This window comes from Mesoplodon densirostris, chromosome 8, assembly GCF_025265405.1.
Source record: "Mesoplodon densirostris isolate mMesDen1 chromosome 8, mMesDen1 primary haplotype, whole genome shotgun sequence".
In the NCBI taxonomy this organism is placed as follows: Eukaryota; Metazoa; Chordata; class Mammalia; order Artiodactyla; family Ziphiidae; genus Mesoplodon; species Mesoplodon densirostris.
The window spans coordinates 81385626-81403821 of record NC_082668.1 but is presented as its reverse complement, the minus strand read 5'-3'; the positions used below and the strand labels follow the sequence as shown (position 1 = coordinate 81403821).

General features: G+C 37.4%; 1 protein-coding gene across 3 annotated transcripts in view; it reads left to right on the top strand.

Annotated features, from left to right (window-relative positions):
* FAP (fibroblast activation protein alpha) overlaps positions 1-18196 on the top strand; it is a 71848-nt gene that overhangs the window by 32229 nt on the left and 21423 nt on the right. For all 3 annotated transcript variants that reach the window (XM_060106134.1, XM_060106135.1, XM_060106136.1), the window contains 6 exons: positions 1469-1513; positions 7748-7852; positions 7951-8021; positions 10376-10429; positions 12087-12211; positions 16083-16130. In XM_060106134.1, the coding sequence (XP_059962117.1) occupies positions 1469-1513; positions 7748-7852; positions 7951-8021; positions 10376-10429; positions 12087-12211; positions 16083-16130 (448 nt within the window). The remainder of the gene's footprint in view (positions 1-1468; positions 1514-7747; positions 7853-7950; positions 8022-10375; positions 10430-12086; positions 12212-16082; positions 16131-18196) is intronic.

Here is an 18196-nt window from a genome sequence, read left to right as displayed (position 1 = left end):
ATAGGCTAACTTCTATAACAATAACAACAACAAAACCCCTCCAAAAATTCAGTGGGTTAATACAATAGAAATTTTTTGCACATTCATGTAACCATCTAATAGTGAGTCCAGGTAAGTGGGGAATGGTGAGGGTATGGGATGGGGTCCCCTGCTTAACAGAGTCATTCAGGAACACAGGTTGATAACATTTCTGCTATCTTCATCTAGTGGCATCTAAGGGTATTCAAGGTTATTCAAACCTGGTCATCAACATCCACCGGGGAGGGAGGGGGGTGGCGGGTGGAAAAAGAATGGAGGATCATGTGAGAGGGTTTTACAGATTAAGTGTAGGAACAGCATGAGTCACTTCTGGTCATATACCCTGGGTTAGAACTTAACACATGACCACATCCAACTGGAAGGGGGTCTGGAAAATGTAGCCTACCTGAAGTCCTAACAAAAACAGGAAATGGTTGCTAATTATCCTACAGTCTCTGTCACAACTCTCTATAATTCTCCTAGGTGATTTTTATCTAATACTAGAGGTTTTCAATTACCACTTGCCCTACAAGTTCATTCTGAGGATTTGAACTTTTATGTATCTCTGGCTACATCTTCTCTGCTCCACCCTCACTACCGCTACGTAGATTTGGGTCTTCAGCATCCTTTTTCCAACATTATAGTAGCCTTCTAATGGCTCTTTGTGCTTCCTTCTATCTTACCCACTTAATCCATTCTCTGTATCATGTTCCCAATTATATTTTTTAAATTGTGATTCTGAAGTCTTTCAAAGGACTTACCTACAGGAGAAATCCAAATTTCCTAGGGTGGAATAAAATTTTCTGTACAATCTTGCTGATCCCTCTACATTCTCTCATTTTCTCTTCCCCACAGTCACCCTCCATTCAGACATACTGAGCCACATGTGGTTTTCTAAGCTGGCCTTGTCTCTATGCTTTTCATTCTACCTAGAATGTTTTTCCTCTAATTGTCTAGAAAAGTCTATTCATTTTTTTAGGCTCATTAAACATCTGTTCAATAAATGATTGATTGTACTATGCTAAAATATATTCCAAAATAAGATTCAGTGCAAATTTTAAGATTTCTAGCTGCTTCATAAGATTGAGAAAAGAAAAAAATTAACCTAAACTCCACTGTGAAATGCCTTTTTACCTACATGACACCAAGTGTCTGGCTTGTTCTAAGCCTCCATAGATATTGTCATAATTCCAGTCACTGCCTTATGGAAAATTTAACAAGAATTATGAATGGTTTGCAATAAGATATGGCCCTTAGATCATCCTTGTGTATGCAGTGGTGTTGTTGTATTAGATTTTGAATATAGTCATCTTAAACTCAAGTGTGAAGTTAGCTGACTAGCAATAATATACTCCGACCAGGCAGCTTAACTTGTTCAAATGTCCAGATTATATTTAGGGAAAACTGTCCTGCTAATACTATGCTTTATTTGATCTTTTTCTTCTTTTAGACCCAGGAACATATAGAAGAAAGCAGAACTGGATGGGCTGGTGGAGTATGATTGCTATCTTTTCCTTATCTTTTAATGAAATTCTCAGCTATCAAAGGACTATTTGAAATGTATCCAAACTGGCACTACTTGCTTTTATAGAAAAATATCAAGGTAAAAAACACAAAGGTAGTGATCCCTTCAGCAATTTTGTGCCAGACAATTTTTTTTTTTTTTTTTTTTTTTTTTTTTTTTTGCGGTACGCGGGCCTCTCACTGTTGTGGCCTCTCCCATTGCGGAGCACAGGCTCTGGACGCGCAGGCTCAGTGGCCATGGCTCACGGGCCCAGCCACTCCATGGCATGTGGGATCTTCCTGGACCGGGGCACGAACCCGTGTCCCCTGCATCGGCAGGGGGACTCTCAACCACTGCGCCACCAGGGAAGCCCCAGACAATTTTTAATGTGTATATATTTAGAATTTTATTAAGAATAAATCATATACCTCATGTTCCAAACTTCACTTTTTCAATCAACTCTCTGATATCCATAATTAATATTACCTCTTTAAAAATACAATAAAGATCATTTTTCAAAAGAGAACACAATCCTTGATTTGCTTAAAATAATCTGAATAATTATTAGCCATTGAATCCAAGGAAAATAATTACATTGGGTATCCTTGGTTTAGAGACAACCTACTGTTTATTAAATTTCATATAAATTAAAATGATTAGATGTATTTCATATATATGCATATTCATTCTAGTTTTTAAGTAAAGTGGTATCAAATAGGAAAGTCTGCATTTTGTTATGGTTTGTGATCACATATATCTGGATTTTTTTGGATAGTTTTATTCAGTGATTTATAAGGATTTTTTGTGTAAAAATAAATCATGTTTTAGGAAAATATCAATTGTATCTTATATCCTATATGGAGAATACAAAATAGGACAGATAATAAGTGAATGCTATGTGGATGCTCCATTTACCACACACATGTGGTTGAATTCAACTGACACTTGGGTGGGAAAAAAAGGCTACTTCTTCTGAGATTTGGACACATGCAAAGAAAAAAGAAATTCTTAAGAACTAGTTTAACACATTAACCCAAGACAAGGGACAATACAGAATTCAGAAATCAATTCTAAGATGATGTCTTGTAAAACTTGAAATTAAGATGGGATGTGAAGTGAAGTAAAAATCTTCAGATATTCAAAATTCTTTTCCGTATACTTTCCTGGATTCAGCAATTTTAGCTTACATATATTTACTTTCAGTTAAAGATACTTCAGTTTTATTCATTAACTAGAGAATGGTTATTACTTTATTAATTGTATAAGTAAACGTACATTGCATTCTAAAATAACAATGTAACAAGGATAAGTGTGTAATTCAGAAAAAAAGGAAAACCCTATTTTATTTTATTTTTAATATTTATTTATTTATTTGACTGCACTGGGACTTAGTTGTGGCACACGGGATCTTTTTCACTGCAGTAGGTGGGCTCTTAGTTGTAGCATGCAACCTGGGCCCCCTGTATTGAGAGCACAGAGTCTTAACCACTGGACCACCAGGGAAGTCCTGGAAATCCTATTTTAATTCACTCTTCAATGCTGTACTAAATAACACAGGAAAAATGAGAAGTAGTCAGTGAAAGAACAGAATTTTCTAATTTTTTTGGATTCTAGGTCAATCAGAAGCTCACCTTCCAGAAAGATAATTCCTAGATCAGCATTTGAAAACTTGAGGAAAGGGAAAAAATTAATTTATGAGTTTACTGCCATTATAGAGATTTTCTGTAAAGAATAAGGGAAGAAAGAACACTTGAATATGTCCTTTAGCTGTGTTCTCCATGAAGATAGTATAACTAGAGTTTCTATAAAGTAACATGAATGATGTGATTTTACAAATAGATAACGATACCAACAACCTTATCAAAGACATGATCTAAGAATCCATACATATTTATTCTGAAAATAGTGCCACCATTCAAAACACACTGAACTATTTTAGAATGCATCTTTTGAAATCTCCTATGTATAAGCATCTTGAGGAAAACAATTGTATCTTATCAATTTTTATAGTTTGTATAGCACCAGCCTTGCAATGTCAGCAAAAAATAGCTGGATGAATGGATGAATGAATTAATTAATTGCCTTCTAATAATATTGTTTTAAATACTGTCAGTGGAAGCACATATGTGTCCTTTGAGGGAAGATGATGTCTCTACATTAAATCAAAAGTCATGACAACATAAATCTAGTGAATAAGTGAAATATGTATCTGCAACATGTGATTTTGCACTAGATCATTTTAATATCTGTAGCTTTAGAATTCTATTGGGAAAATTATTTTTCTTGTGTACTAATCTCAATCTCTTCAAATGTATCCAATAGTCAGTAAACTTTCTGAATATCAGAAGAGGAATTGTCAAAATTTTTTTTAAATGATAGCTTTCAATAGTAAGTTCACACTTCCTCAAGGCAACTGCTTTCAAGAGGTCAGTCATTAGATTTTATAAGTTCTGACACATCTTTTGAACTCATGATTTTATTTAGTTATAACTCATGTGTGGTAATATGCTGCATAGCTTCCTTGGACCTATCATCAAACCAGTGGCTTAATAAAAGTGCCCAGAAATGACCTAGAAATGTTTGTCTTTCAGACATTTGTTCAAATAATATTTATGAGGGTTTTGGATAAAGTGTACAGGCTAGTCATATTAATATAAATTTAAAGAGCAATTTTAGAGGAGTTGTTCCTTTAGTATTTATCAAAGAGATTTAAATTGAAAAAACCTTTGGATATCACCTAGGAATTAGAAATGTGCGATTAAATGACTTGCTAAAAGTAGTTAACATGTTAGTTTCAGGCACAGAACTAGCAAATAGTTTCTTGAGAACTTTACTTGTCACTGTCCTTTCCTCCTGCATGAGATATTGTGTCTTAATTTGGGGGAAGTACCATAACTTCTTCTTTGGTATTTGATTAGAAAAATAACAACAACAAATTCACTTTGAATATGTATATATTTTTTACCCTGTGGAGAACAGACAAAAAGGAAGATTTAATCAAATAATCTAATATTTAATTACTAAAATGTGAAGAACAAACACTGAAAACATAATGATTAGATTGCAAAACCACATTTAAATTATTTTAAAGTAATTAAGCAACACACCACACTTCCTTTAGGCGGTTGGCAAAATCCTTTGGCTCGGAAAAATGGATGTTCTACTTGATGCTTGGAAGTCTGTGCTTTTGACTGCATGTGGACTCAATTTAGGCACAAGCCTTAGATAAGTAGTTCCTCAGGTTATTTACCAACTGTGGCAAGAAATTAACTGGTGGTACATAACCTTACCTTCCAAGAAAAATATTTTAAGTGCTTTGCACGTAAAGGTGAGGAATTTACCAGCACATCTAAGCATGATAAAGGGACCTGTGGAGAGGACTTGTTAAAACTGAGGCCCACCTAGTGACATGAGCTTATCTAGGGTCCAGGCGTGACCTGCCTCGAGAGGGATTTAACTCAGGATGCATTAAGGACCTCGCTCTGGCAAAGTGAAGGCGGAAATATTTCACACTCTCTTTACCGCACCCAAGTTACCTGCTCATCTAAAGCAGCTATCTTGGATGTCTGCAATAAAAGGGGAGAAGATAACAGTCTTTACCTAGCAAAATATTCTTCCTGTTTGCCCAATTCTAATATCTTAAAACATAACACTCTGCCCTCTTATTTTTTATTTTCAATGAAAATGAAGTTTTCAGTTTTAATCTAGAACTAAATCTTTTTTTTTTTTTAGAGTTCCCTAACTAATTGCAGATGTAAAGAGAGTATTTTTTTTACTAGGGCACCTTATAATATTTTGTGACCCCAGTTCCATTGTAGTGGTTAAGACAATGGAGAGCCAGTTTTTGTCTTTCATCTTGAGGTGGGGGGGGAGGGAGACACTGTTAAGTGGTTACTAGTAAGTAATCATTTGGCTAAGAGGGTAAAGCCTCGTTCTAAAATGAAAGAGTGATTTGTCAGGCCTATGCTAATGAAATTCCATCAGCAAAATTGCTAATCAGAATTTCCTATTCCAGGGCCTCTTGGCTCTCAATTTCACTGAGTCTCAATACACAAAATCCTACCAGGGCTGGCCTTATTATTAATCAAACTAATAAAGGAATCACGTAAGGAGACAGCAGTTTCTCATTATTCCATTTTACATTTTGTTAAAAACATCAATTCTATGCCAAATAGATAAGACTTGGGACTCTATATTAGTTCTCTAGAGTTGCTGTAACAAATTACCACAAATTAGGCTTAAAACAACAAAAATTCATCATTCTGGAGGCTAGAAGTCCAAAGTCAAGGGGTTAGCAGGGCCATACTTTGAAGTCTCCAGGGAAGAATCCTTCCTCACCTCTTTCAGCTTCTGGTGGCCCCTGGCAATCCTTGGACTTCCTTGGCTAGAGCTCCACCAGCTCCAATCCCTGCTTCCATCTTCATATGACCTTCTTCCCTGGGTCTCTTTGAGTCCACATCTCTTCTTATGAGGACACCAGCCATTGGATATAGGGCCCAGTCTGATCCACTATGATTGCATCTCAGTTCTTACCTTGATTACATCTGCGAAGACCCTATTTTCAGATAGGGTCATTGTCTTAGTCCATTTGAGCTGCTATAACAACATACCAGAGACTGAGTGGCTTATAAACAACAGAAAATTATTTCTCACATTTCTGGAGGCTGGAAGTCTGAGATGAGTATGCCAGCATGGTCAGGTTCTGGTGAGAGCTCTCTTCTGGGTTGCAAAGCGTCAACTTCTTGTTGTATCCTCAATGGCGGAGAGTAGAGTGGAGAGAGCACTCTCTCTGGTGATTCTTGTAAGGGCACTAATCCCATTCGTGAGGGCTCTACCTTATGACTTCATGTAATCCTAATTACCTCCCGAAGGCCCCACCTCCTAATACCAAATACCGTCCTATTGGGGGATTGGGTTTCAACACATGAATTTTGGGGGCACACAAACATTCAGTCCACAACAGTTATCTTCTGAGGTTGGTTTGAAAAGAATTTAGGGGAACACTATTTAGACCCTACCAACACCACATCATATAAGTTGCATTTTAATATCATGAAATTCTAATCATGACTTTTATCAAAAAGCATCAAGTATCAAATCACAGGTAGGAGCATCATTAAAGAGGCCTACAGCTACTTCCTTTGCTTTCTTTTTGCTCAGAAGTGGGTCCCAGCAAGATGGTATCAGCAAAATAGGTGTTTATCGCTAAAAGATACCAGTAGTCTTTTGGTTGTTGTTGCTTGGGCAGTTTTAAAGAATCTGAAAGTCTTGGTTTGCTCTCATGTGGAAGCATTCCAGCTAAGAGAGCTGGTTTGGGATAACCTGTAGGAATATCTACTCTGCTCTGCGTGATGTGGAATAGCTCTTTCCTCATGGGACACTTTCATCACGTTACCATCCTTCCCCAACCCAATGACCGGGAAAAAAAAGGAAACCAACAGATGTAAAATGAGTCTGTTTTTTGAAGGGAGAAATTACTAGCTAAAATTTGGTGTGAGGACATTTTGCAGGACTTTAGTTATCTGTACCTTTCAGGATGCTGAGGTGTGGCTTGCTCTGTTCAGGTCACACTAGACCTGTGGCAGGGACTCCTTAGGTCATCCAAAATTCCCAGCAGGTGGAGAACATGGGCCCTGGGAAGAGGTCAGAGATGAGCAATGAGGTCTGCTCTGCTCTCTGAGTTCAAGGAGTAATCCTTCTGTTGGCTTGTCATGCGTTACATTTTTCTCTCAAGTCCAGAAGTCTCTTCTTGCCATTAAAAACTGTGGCTAGCAGGTCATGATATTTTAATCTTTAAAATGTCTTTATTGTAGCATTATAATTAGGTGCTTGGCATCAGACAAGTCAAGAGTTAAAAGAGCTTCAGAAGAGTCACTTTGGTCAAAAGCCATATTTTGAAGATTGACTTGGTTAAACATCAACATTCATTTGTGATTCGCTTAACTCTATTTCAAATCACATAATCTCAGAACATAGAAATTCGATCAAACTAAACAATATAAACCCACGGGTATGTAGTAGCAATTAAATAGTAGTTGGAATATGTAAGTGCTTGTTAGAAGCACCAGAAAAGCTGTCCATCTGAAAGAATGGAACTTCAGGTGAGAGTGACGGAAGGAGGGGAAGCAAGGCATTCTGGTCCTGATAATTATAACTACACATGGCTTTAAAAGAATCTATAGTTTGGTTTGTCTTCTGAACATAACCTCTGTTCATTTCTTTCAGTTCTTTGTTTCAACACCAGTTTTCAGCTATGATGCCATTTCATACTACAAAATATTTAGCGACAAGAATGGCTACAAACATATTCACTATATCAAAGACACTGTGGTATGTTCCTTCCAAGATTTATCTCCTCAAAGATCATTCACTTGAGGTTGCTCAAATAACGCTCAGCTTCACACAACATAATGTTTGTCTTTTTATAGGAAAATGCTATTCAAATTACAAGTGGCAAGTGGGAGGCCATAAATATATTCAGAGTAACACAGGATTCACTGTAAGTATTGCATGAAGCTTGATGCACCATTCAGGTTTTAATTGGCACTGATGGACATACAAAGGATACGGCACCACTTCTTTCAGTTAAGAGGATTTTTGTTACTTATTCTATAGTTTAGTTCAGACAGCTGTGGTTTCTTTAAGATTGCACATTCTTTAATAACTAGTAAACATGATTTCCTTTTGGAAAGAAGATTTAGTAGGTGGTTATTTCTCTTCTGGTACTTGGTATATAATTTCATTAAAAGTATAAAAATTTTAAAATAGTAACTGGTTCTAAAGATAGATTTCCCCGCTAGCACTTGAAGCAATAAGCAAGGTGCAGAAGTCCACGATGACAGCCCCTTGATAAAGAAATGTTCTTGTAGTGATTCACTGTTATATAAGTTTAAGATTATTATCTATAACAGCTATTATTTATTGAGCGATTGTTGTGTACAATGTACTGTAAAGTAGAAATGATAATCCCAGTTTTACAGACGAGAAAACTGATGCTTGGAAATTTAATTAACTTGGCCAAGGTTACATAGTGGCAGAACTAGGATTTAAACCTAAAACACATTAAATCTAAGGTTCTTATTATTAACCTCAACATGGGGCTTCTTCCTTCCAGGTCTTTCCTTTTCAGTCCATCCTGCGTACTGTCTAAATAGATCTTCTTAAAATAAGCATTTATGATCAAACATCTCTAATCAAGAATGTGCAGTTCCTTCCCCTTACTTTTAATAAAGTCCAAATCCAGGGCACTCTCTTGTAACCTGCCTGCCATTAGCTGGAATTCTAAGAGCAAAAGAGGAGGATCATTAGCCCAGCCTCACTGGATAAAAACTCTTTAGAAACCTATTGCTAATCCATGGAATTCTTTGAACTGTCGGCAAAGGAGTTTGGACATTACATGGGGCAGCCATTAAAACCGCCCATGTAAGAGGAGTGACAAGATAAAAACAAATGGGACAGTTCAGAAATAATATGTTTAGGAGGTAGGGGAAAACTGAAAGCAGGAAGACCCAGGTATGGTCATAATCTAGGCCTGAGGTGACAGAGGACTGAACTAGACAAGTGGCCATGAAACGTGGACTCCAAGGGAAAACTATGGTTCCTTTTTTTTTGCATCTTTGGAACTTGGCATATAGTGCCTGGCACACTACTGTCAAATGAATAAAAGGAAGAGTAGACAGACAGTGAAGAGAGAGGCTGAACAGCACTGGTGGGTCAGTGGCTGTGAGGGAAAAGGAAAAAGGGAAAGTAGACTCTGTTCTAAGTGCTAGAGATAAAGACAACTGTGAAATCTTTGACATGGCAAGAAAACTGCAGGAGGCTGATTGGAAAAGCTACTGAACAGTTTATTCACAGGTAGTTTGAGATGATGTGGGAAAGGCAAGTATAAGTGATGTTTGGAGTCCCGTGAAGTCAGTAAAGACATTTAGAAGGATGCTGGTTTAAAATGTAAAATTAATACTAGGAGTAGGGTGTATTCTGCTGCTTTTTCATTTTACTGGGGATAACAAGATTTTTATTTCAGTGAGGATATACAAGTACCTGGGTTAATAAAAAGTTCTGAGAATTGAAAATTAGTAACCAAACCTAGGTTATTCCAAACTTTTAACACTCTAAAAATAGAGCTCGTCCTAAAAATAAAAATTAAAAGTCAGTTGCTTTGTGATATTCAGATGAACTCACAGAGGAGTAAAAATCATGCCACTAAATTGGATTTCCCACTTCGTGGCTATAGTAAAACAGGTTAAAACTGGGACCCAGATACTTAAGTAACAAGTGTGTTCTCTTGTGACTTGTTCTGCTCCTGGGTAAATTCACATGGCCCTTTGTGTGGTATCCCTGGGTGGACGAGTTTCCTGATTTATAGAAAAGTTATCTACTGTCAGTGCTTCTGTAAACTAAGTTCTAAAGATGTACAGAATCATAGACAAAATTAAATAGTATAGCATAAAAAATCAGTAAGCTGTTAATTATGGAAATGAAAGGGGTGATATTAATCAAACATCCTAGTTTATTTTGTGTGGCTCATAACTAATGCATCAGAGTATAATATACATATAAGAAAAAAGAGTACTCAACATAATTTAATATTTCTCCTATAATTTATAAACATATTTATAAGTATATTTTATGTAGCTATAAATATATTTATATATGAATTATAATTTATAAAGTCAGAGTAAGAACACAAAATTCAGAGGTATAAACAGCAGGGATCTGTGCACATAAGTGCCAATTAATTGTTTCATAAATGAACATTAGACTATATTATTTACTATATTAGTACTAGTATTAACAATTCTATCACCATTTAGTCATCAATACTTATTTACTAACTTCTGAATATATTTTCAGGTTTTATTCTAGCAATGAATTTGAAGGCTACCCTGGAAGACGAAATATCTATAGGTAATTTATATCAATTTATTCTAGTATTTTTATATATTGAAATTTAAATAAAAATCAGAGTCCTCAGAATGTATAGAATATTTTTAAAAAGCTGAAATGTAATAAAATTAATTTGTGAATTAAAATAAAATATTAAGACTGTTGTACACCACATCAGTACAAAAATACACACACACACACACACACACACACACACACCCGGCATATTAGCTGACTCAAAATGTTTGTTTTCAAAAAGAAAAATCAAGAAATTTTAATGCTGATATAAACATGGTACTAATCTTTTCAACTAAATTTAGAGGTAATTGAGGAAATTCATTTTCCTACTGTGTACCAGGCATTGTATTTATTCCCATAATGTGTGCTTTCTTTTAATGTGACTTTCTTTGTCATAAGCCTATTATGATTGGAAAGAATTCACCTCTGTTCCTAAATTAGTGTTTAAGTTAGTCCACTGGCCCCCATGGTGGCTGGAATGGTGGTCTTTAAAGCCCCTCTGGTTGTGGAAGCAAAAACAATAGTTACCATGGGCTGGTGGTCTGCTATAGGCACATTTTTATCTGCTTTACATATGTAATTTCATTTAATCCCCACAACAACTCTATGATGTTGGTGATATTGTTGGAGCCAAAATTTATACTTGGGCATGCTGACCTTGACCCCTTACTGTTAACTGCCTACCTAATGTTTTCCAAGATCACACCAAAATATGAACATGAATACTACTAACTGTAGCTGAGAAAATAAGAAATTTTTCCCTCTGCTGCATTCCTCTGTTCCCTCCTGGATCATGGCTTCTCATCTGTTGAGAAGACTCCCTCTCTGATGATAGCAATAGCTCTGACCACCCTCTAACATGCCCAAGGCAAGGTCAGGGGCAGCAGCAGAAGGAACACTGCAGTGGCCACAGGTAACCTTACTAGCCACAGCAGGACTCCAACTGTGCCTCCATCCTGGCATAATTCCACCTGGTCATCCCCAAATGAGATTCTGAGCATTTGGGGTAAAGTCTGGGAGGCTGTTTGTTAAAGCCAGTCACCCAGAGAATGGGCCCAAACTTGGTAGGTACAGGATGGCTTGTGTAGGAATGTGTGGAGGGAACATTTCCAGGAAGAGCTTTCATGAGCCCAAATTTCCTGCCAAATAAAATGAAAGCCACAGGAGCTACTTCGAACCGTGTTTCTTATTTGCAATTGGCTTATTACTAATTTCCCCTTCTAGATATATGATAAGGACAGGGACCCCTTTTTTTGGTGATACTGTCAGATCTTCATTATATCTTTTGCCATGGGAACACAGGAAGAAAGATGGGACGTGGAAGAACTATGCATTCTCAACCACTTTGTAAAGTGTAAGAAAGTGATGGTTAGGAGAAGTGACTACTTGGCTCCCATTCGAGGTGTTAGATATTTCTCACACCGCAGGAAAACCACAGAGGGCTTCTCTCTCAAAGTCTGTGCCTATTCAGGCAAAGATGGACTGAAAATCAGACAAATCAAAATCCTGTGATTCCCCCTTTACTTTAAACGATATTGGCAACAGAAAAATAGAGTGAGTTTGATGTCAATATGTAAATTAGTCATTTTACACGGAGTAGTACATTTTGATAAATACAATCTCAAAATTTCAGCTTAGTTTTATTTTCATTTTCCTCTAGAATTAGCATTGGAAGCTATCCTCCAAGCAAGAAGTGCATTACTTGCCATCTAAGGAGAAAAAGGTGCCAATATTACACAGCAAGTTTCAGCGACTATGCCAAGTACTATACACTCGTCTGCTATGGTAGGTAATGGACCTAACGCATTCTCTACCCTCCTCTGCCACTTTCTTTGTCCTCGTCATCACTATCTGATCAATCCTTAGCTACAGGTTACTGAGCACCTGTTATATGTGAGGAACTTATCTAAGTTATCTTATCTAATGCTTATGGGGAAAAATGTAAGGAGGATAGGAAGGAATTATTATCTCCATTTTTTGCGGTTGAGGAAACAGACCTTCTGTTAAAGGTCCACACTGCTGGTAAGCATGAGAGCCAGATGGGAGCAAGAGTCCTTTGGCTGTAAATCCCAACCTCTTACCCACCAAGTGCCACAGCACCATAATGTTGTATTGCCAAAACAATATCATAAAAATACGTGTCCTCTGATAAAATGGATGCTGGACTTCAGCCCCATTTACCTGCAGAAATGTCAGTCTCCTATAGCCAGTGAAAGAAACCTGAGCTCTTTGCCTTGGAGGCCAACAATTCTTTGAACTATAGCTTCAATGCAGATGGAAAATGAGCTTTTGTCACCTAGTATGTTCTTTCTAAACTTGGGAAACATGATAAGTAATTCATTCAAGTATAAAATAAACAAGTAATAAAATATACTAGACGTTTCCTGGATGTTTAAGCTATATGTCCATTTAGCAAATAATTTCTATCCAGATAATTTCATTTTATGTGTAACCTTTCATCTCTATCTTGGACACGTAGTAAAGTTGGGTTAGGCCATCAGTAGATCAATGAGATACATTAGGACCTTGGTAGTCATCATGGGGATTAGGAAAACTGATCTGTAAAATATCTACCCCTCCATTCTCCGTCCCGACACCGCCCCCCTACCCCCATTAATCCCTGAGTTTCCATGGGAGTTGAGGGGGTACAGAAAACAAAGGGGGTTATTACCAAACATATGCCACTCTCCTGTTTCTGATATCAACTCCCCATATTCAGGTGGACAGCTCAGAGAATAAATAGAATCTTTGACTGATTGAGATCCCTGCTCAGTTGTAGAGGACCCTGAGGTCTCCTTTACTTCCCAGATGGAAGACCACCCTGACATGCCACTACCTCAGTCCAATCACCTGGGCCCAGAACCTCAGCCCCAGCAGTGGAAATGAGTAAGCATTTTAATCCAAATGCTCCCTTCAAGATGGCACAAGATGTCAGTTTAATACAACATTTTCACAAAAGGTTTGGTCAGTGGCATCTCTGAAAAGTCAAAAGATTGTTGTTCATGACCATATGTGCTGATTGTGGTTATGGCATTTCAAGGTATACATTAAATGTCCCTCTCAAGTTATGTGCAACATTTTTCATCCCAAGCTATATGTTTACGGAGCATATATTGAAAGCTTACATGCCAGGCACATAGTATCATTGAACTAACTGTCCTGAGTCATCTGGTTGTCTATTTTCTCTTCTGAAGGCAGAATCTGCTTTCCTTTCATCTTTATATTCATAAGGCCAAAAAGAATGATTAGTGCGTAATAGACAGTGAAGGTTTGCGGAATGAACGTAGGTTCTAGGGAAGATCAAAACATTGCTGCCTTTTGCAAAGTGTACCCCAAACCTCATTTTTATGCTGATATATTTACTGATAACAACATCAGTGACCCTACACATAGAAACATGCATTTATATTTATATGCATTCTGCATTTGTACAGTGCTTTAATGCTTTTTGAAAGCACTATACCACTTTTTATATCACTTTGTTTTCCTGAGATCTACTTGAGCCTAAGTGCCCCCTGAAGAGTAAGGAATCAAAGACTAAGCTCTCATCAAAAGTTGGTGAAAGACTCCTTTCTAGAACTTGAATCGCCTGACTTTTCCACACTCACTCTTCCTCGGCAGTATGGTAATTTCCCATTTAGCAAAAAATATACTGTGTGGGAAGCATCACATCGTCTGGTGTTTTTGAAGCTCCAGTAAAATGAGTCACTGCACCATCATAGGAAAAACCTTGAAATCTTTCCCTTTAGGACTAAGAGTAAAGCTTCATTATGTAACTTCAAACTCTCCAAAAGGGATGGTGAGTAAATCCCAGATAATAGGATTTTGATACAGGTAAAATCATGCTGATGATGCTGATGGAACAAAAGCAATGCAAAGGATGTTTATGCCACTAGGACCACACCCTCAGACCACTTGTGTCAAGGGCAGTCAGTCATTAGTTTGTCTCATAGTTGGGGCAAAAGAGATATATATGCCAGTTTCTCTATTGGAACTGCACACCCATGAAAATTCCATAAGGTCAATGTTGATGGACTAAAGTCTAGAAATTCAGATTCATGTCTCATTGCCTTACATTCTAACAAAAAATAAAATGTGTATTTGTCCCTTTTAATAACGTTGAAGAAAAGCTAACCAAAATGAAAATCTCTGAAATTAAATTCTGTAAAATTATGAGACTCCACACAGTAAAGAACTGCTGGTTTTTGAGGGAGCCTTATAAACAATATCGCTTCTCCTTGCTCTCAGGTTAGACTGAGGAGTCAGGCAGGAAATCAATATTAGCTTTATTACCTGTAAAGGTTAATTGGAAAATGTGGCTAAGGTGTGAAGCTTCCTAATACTGCACCCCAGAATTACAATTATTCACACAAATATGGGTACAACTAGACAGCCACTGGCTTCGCCCATTGGCCACTGTCACACTTATAGCAGTGGAATAGATCAAAACAGTCCTGTTCTCTGCAGGCTGAAAGATGCCAGGAACAAGGTAGAAGAAGGAGCTACTCATACTCTGGTTTTCTCAGAAACATAGGTCATTCCCCCTCTCCTTGCTTGGGACCAAGGATGCTCTAATGGAACTCCCGCCACAGAGGAGGAAGCATCAGGAGTGCAAATGAACATCTCTCAACCTCCATGTTTGTTGCTTTTAACTCTTTGGCTGCCTGAGCAAATTTACCCTTTAAAATGTATTTCCAGGTATTATTTATTCTATAGTTCCAGTAAGTGATAGTGTTTAATATTTGTAGATTTTGTTAAAAGGGCCAATTTCTGCACAGAGAACCTGAATTCCATGTTGGAATATATGGTGGACAGTGGTTTGCCACCCAGACGTCCCATCTTCAGATCTGAATCATTCATTTCTCTAGCTGCTGAGAGGGCTGGTGGCAGACACCTCACAGCTGGGCCCCCCACTCCCACCCCAGAGATTGCTCTCATCCCAGGCCACAGCCAATTAGCACTTCATTCTGGGGTATAAAAGCCAGCTCAGTTGGCACCATTCAAGACAACTGTGCAGGCCATATATCTCCAGAGCTCCCAGTGGGGTTGGCTGAGGTCAACACCACACCCCAGATGAACTTTTGGTGCACAAAACTCCTTCTGGGCCTGTTTCGTGGGGAATGTGACCCATCAAAGCATATTTGAACAGAAAATATTTTCTATATAAATTAATTTCTGCATATAGTAACTAAATGAAAGAAAAAAAGATGTTGGGTTCTACCTACCAAAATAAACTGTACATCAAATCAAGAAGCCAGATTGAAAATACATTATAGGTACTGGAGAAGGTCATTTGATAATAAAAACACAGCTAAAACTGGCCCATACAACATATCTTCCCAGAAGGCCGTTTATCACTGCAGCTTCTGGGACCCATTTGTGTAATTAGATCTTAACTATTTAGGATCACTCTGGGAAAAGTGCACAGGCAACTCTTCTCTTATGTCTGTCCTTTGATTGGGCTCTGGACTCATGTGTTCTTTCAATGTAACTTAAAAGGTGATGTTTACTTCTCTATGGGGAGAAAAAAAATAGTTGTAGAATTAAAAGAGGTAATTGAACTTGACAGTAATCACAAATACTACCAGAAGTTCTTGTTGAAAACTAAATGTTATTTTAAAACTAACCCACGTTTTTGTTTTCATCCTATGTACAGGCCCAGGCCTCCCAATTTCCACCCTTCATGATGGCCACACTGATCAAGGTACTCTCTCTCCCATGCTTTTGTCTTGCCTTAAGAAATCCTGGACTCTTATGACACTAGAGGAAACAAGACAGTTGCCCCACACAAACAAGGGGAACAGTGATGGATTCTCTTATTGTATAGCTTATGATTATATAGATCAGCCTATTCTTTGAGTCAAACCTGATCATATGAACTTTAATAATTATTTGCAGTAAGAACCTGGCATAATGCAAATATATAAGAGGGATTAATCCTGTCTCCCCCAATCATTCTTATCAAAAACACGGAAGCTTAGAATTGGACGGAAACTTAAGATTTTTAGTACAATCTCTCTCCCAAATAAGAAGACCTGTTTTTTTGGTAACATCCCAAACTGGAGGAGAGTTCCAGATATAACTCCAGTTCGAAGCAGAGGGTGACTATCACGCTAGCTTTTTTGTTTTAACAGCTACATCACACTGTTGCCACGTATGAGAGCCCTGAAATTTGGAGGCTCTTTCCATTTTCAATTTCTATCAAGACAGAACTCCTCCATCCTGCATTTGTGATATTGGTTCAAAATAGTTCACAGCTCAAAGATGACCGTTTTTGCTCTCAGTGGAGATATCAAAGTGTATAACTGCCCTGAGACTCTTCCTGCGGTTCTCTGTTATCTTTTGATTTACTATTAAACATTATAGGGTTGAAGTTGATGGAGTCTAGGGACAATGAGGGACTTCAGTACTCTGCTTTGGAATTAGTTTGGCTGCCAGCTCAATGGCCTAAGTATAGGTGAAGATAAAGCAATGAGGAAAAACAGAGTAGATTCAGGAGCCCAGGACAGGACAGGCATTGTAATAATGACACTGTGAATTTAGTTTCAGCTTGAAGTTTTGGTTTTTTTTTACCTTGTGTCTAATAATGAAATACTTTTAAGAATGATAGATTGTATTTCTCATTTCAACCTGCAGTGAGAGAAATTTTAAAGCAAGAATAGTTTGAAATTTGTAAGTTTTTGTGTTAATGGAAGTCACCATAAATGTATAATTCTCATTTTATCATGACCGCAAAATAAAGGTCAGCTTCCTTTTTTTACTGAGTTTCTACCTTCTTACTATCCTTCTCATATTCCTGCCAGATACAAATTTCTGTGTTGCTTACAAAGTCTTGTTACTTCACCCAACACTTACAAAATAGGGACAGTGTTCATGTCAGTCTCATATATGTCATATGTATTTATATGTTTTCTAACTCTCAAAACATAATGCAAAGTCTTTTACAGCACAGTTCTGCAAACTTGCCTCATGATGAAATTCTCCAGAGAGGTTTATTATAAATACAGATTCTCAGGCTGCCCCCAGAAATTCCAGTTCGGTAGGTCTTATATTGGGTTAGGGAATCTGTATTTTTAATAAATCCCCAAATAAGTTTTGGAGTTGCTTTTTAGAGCAGATGATATTTCTTCTATTTAGTTCTAGTTTTCTCAGCCATTTTCCATTGTATTTGGTGCCCCAAATTTTCATTCAATAGATATTTATTAAGCACTATTACATTAAAACAGACACTGTACTAGATACTAGATCCTTAAAATGAACAGATAACTGGGTTAGATATGGTCCCTGTCCTTAAGGAGATTATAGATCAGTGGGGAATGCAAACGTGTGAATGGGCAGTTACAACACAGTGGGGTAAGGTATTAAGATAGGGGAAATAGAGATAGCATAAAAACATATAAGAAGGGCACCTCATCTGGGGTAGGGGGCTTAGGAAATGTTTCCTAATGATAGCTACATTGACTTTAAGACTCATAAATATAAAGGAGGGATTGATGCTGTTTGGATGTCTAGCTTGCTCAAGTGGATTGGTATTGATGCTTTTTACTGAAAGATGGGATTCACAGTGGAGAGAACATTTTTGAGAGATAATGAATTTTGTTTTCAATGTTGAGTTTGAGATACTGATGGCATATAACTAAGAAGAGCTGTCCTGGAGTGACAGAGTTTTGGATCTGGATGTTGGAGGATTGGTTTGAACTGAAGATAATGATCATGAAATCATTCATTTAAGGAATACATGGTTACTAAGTCCATGGAAATGGATGATGC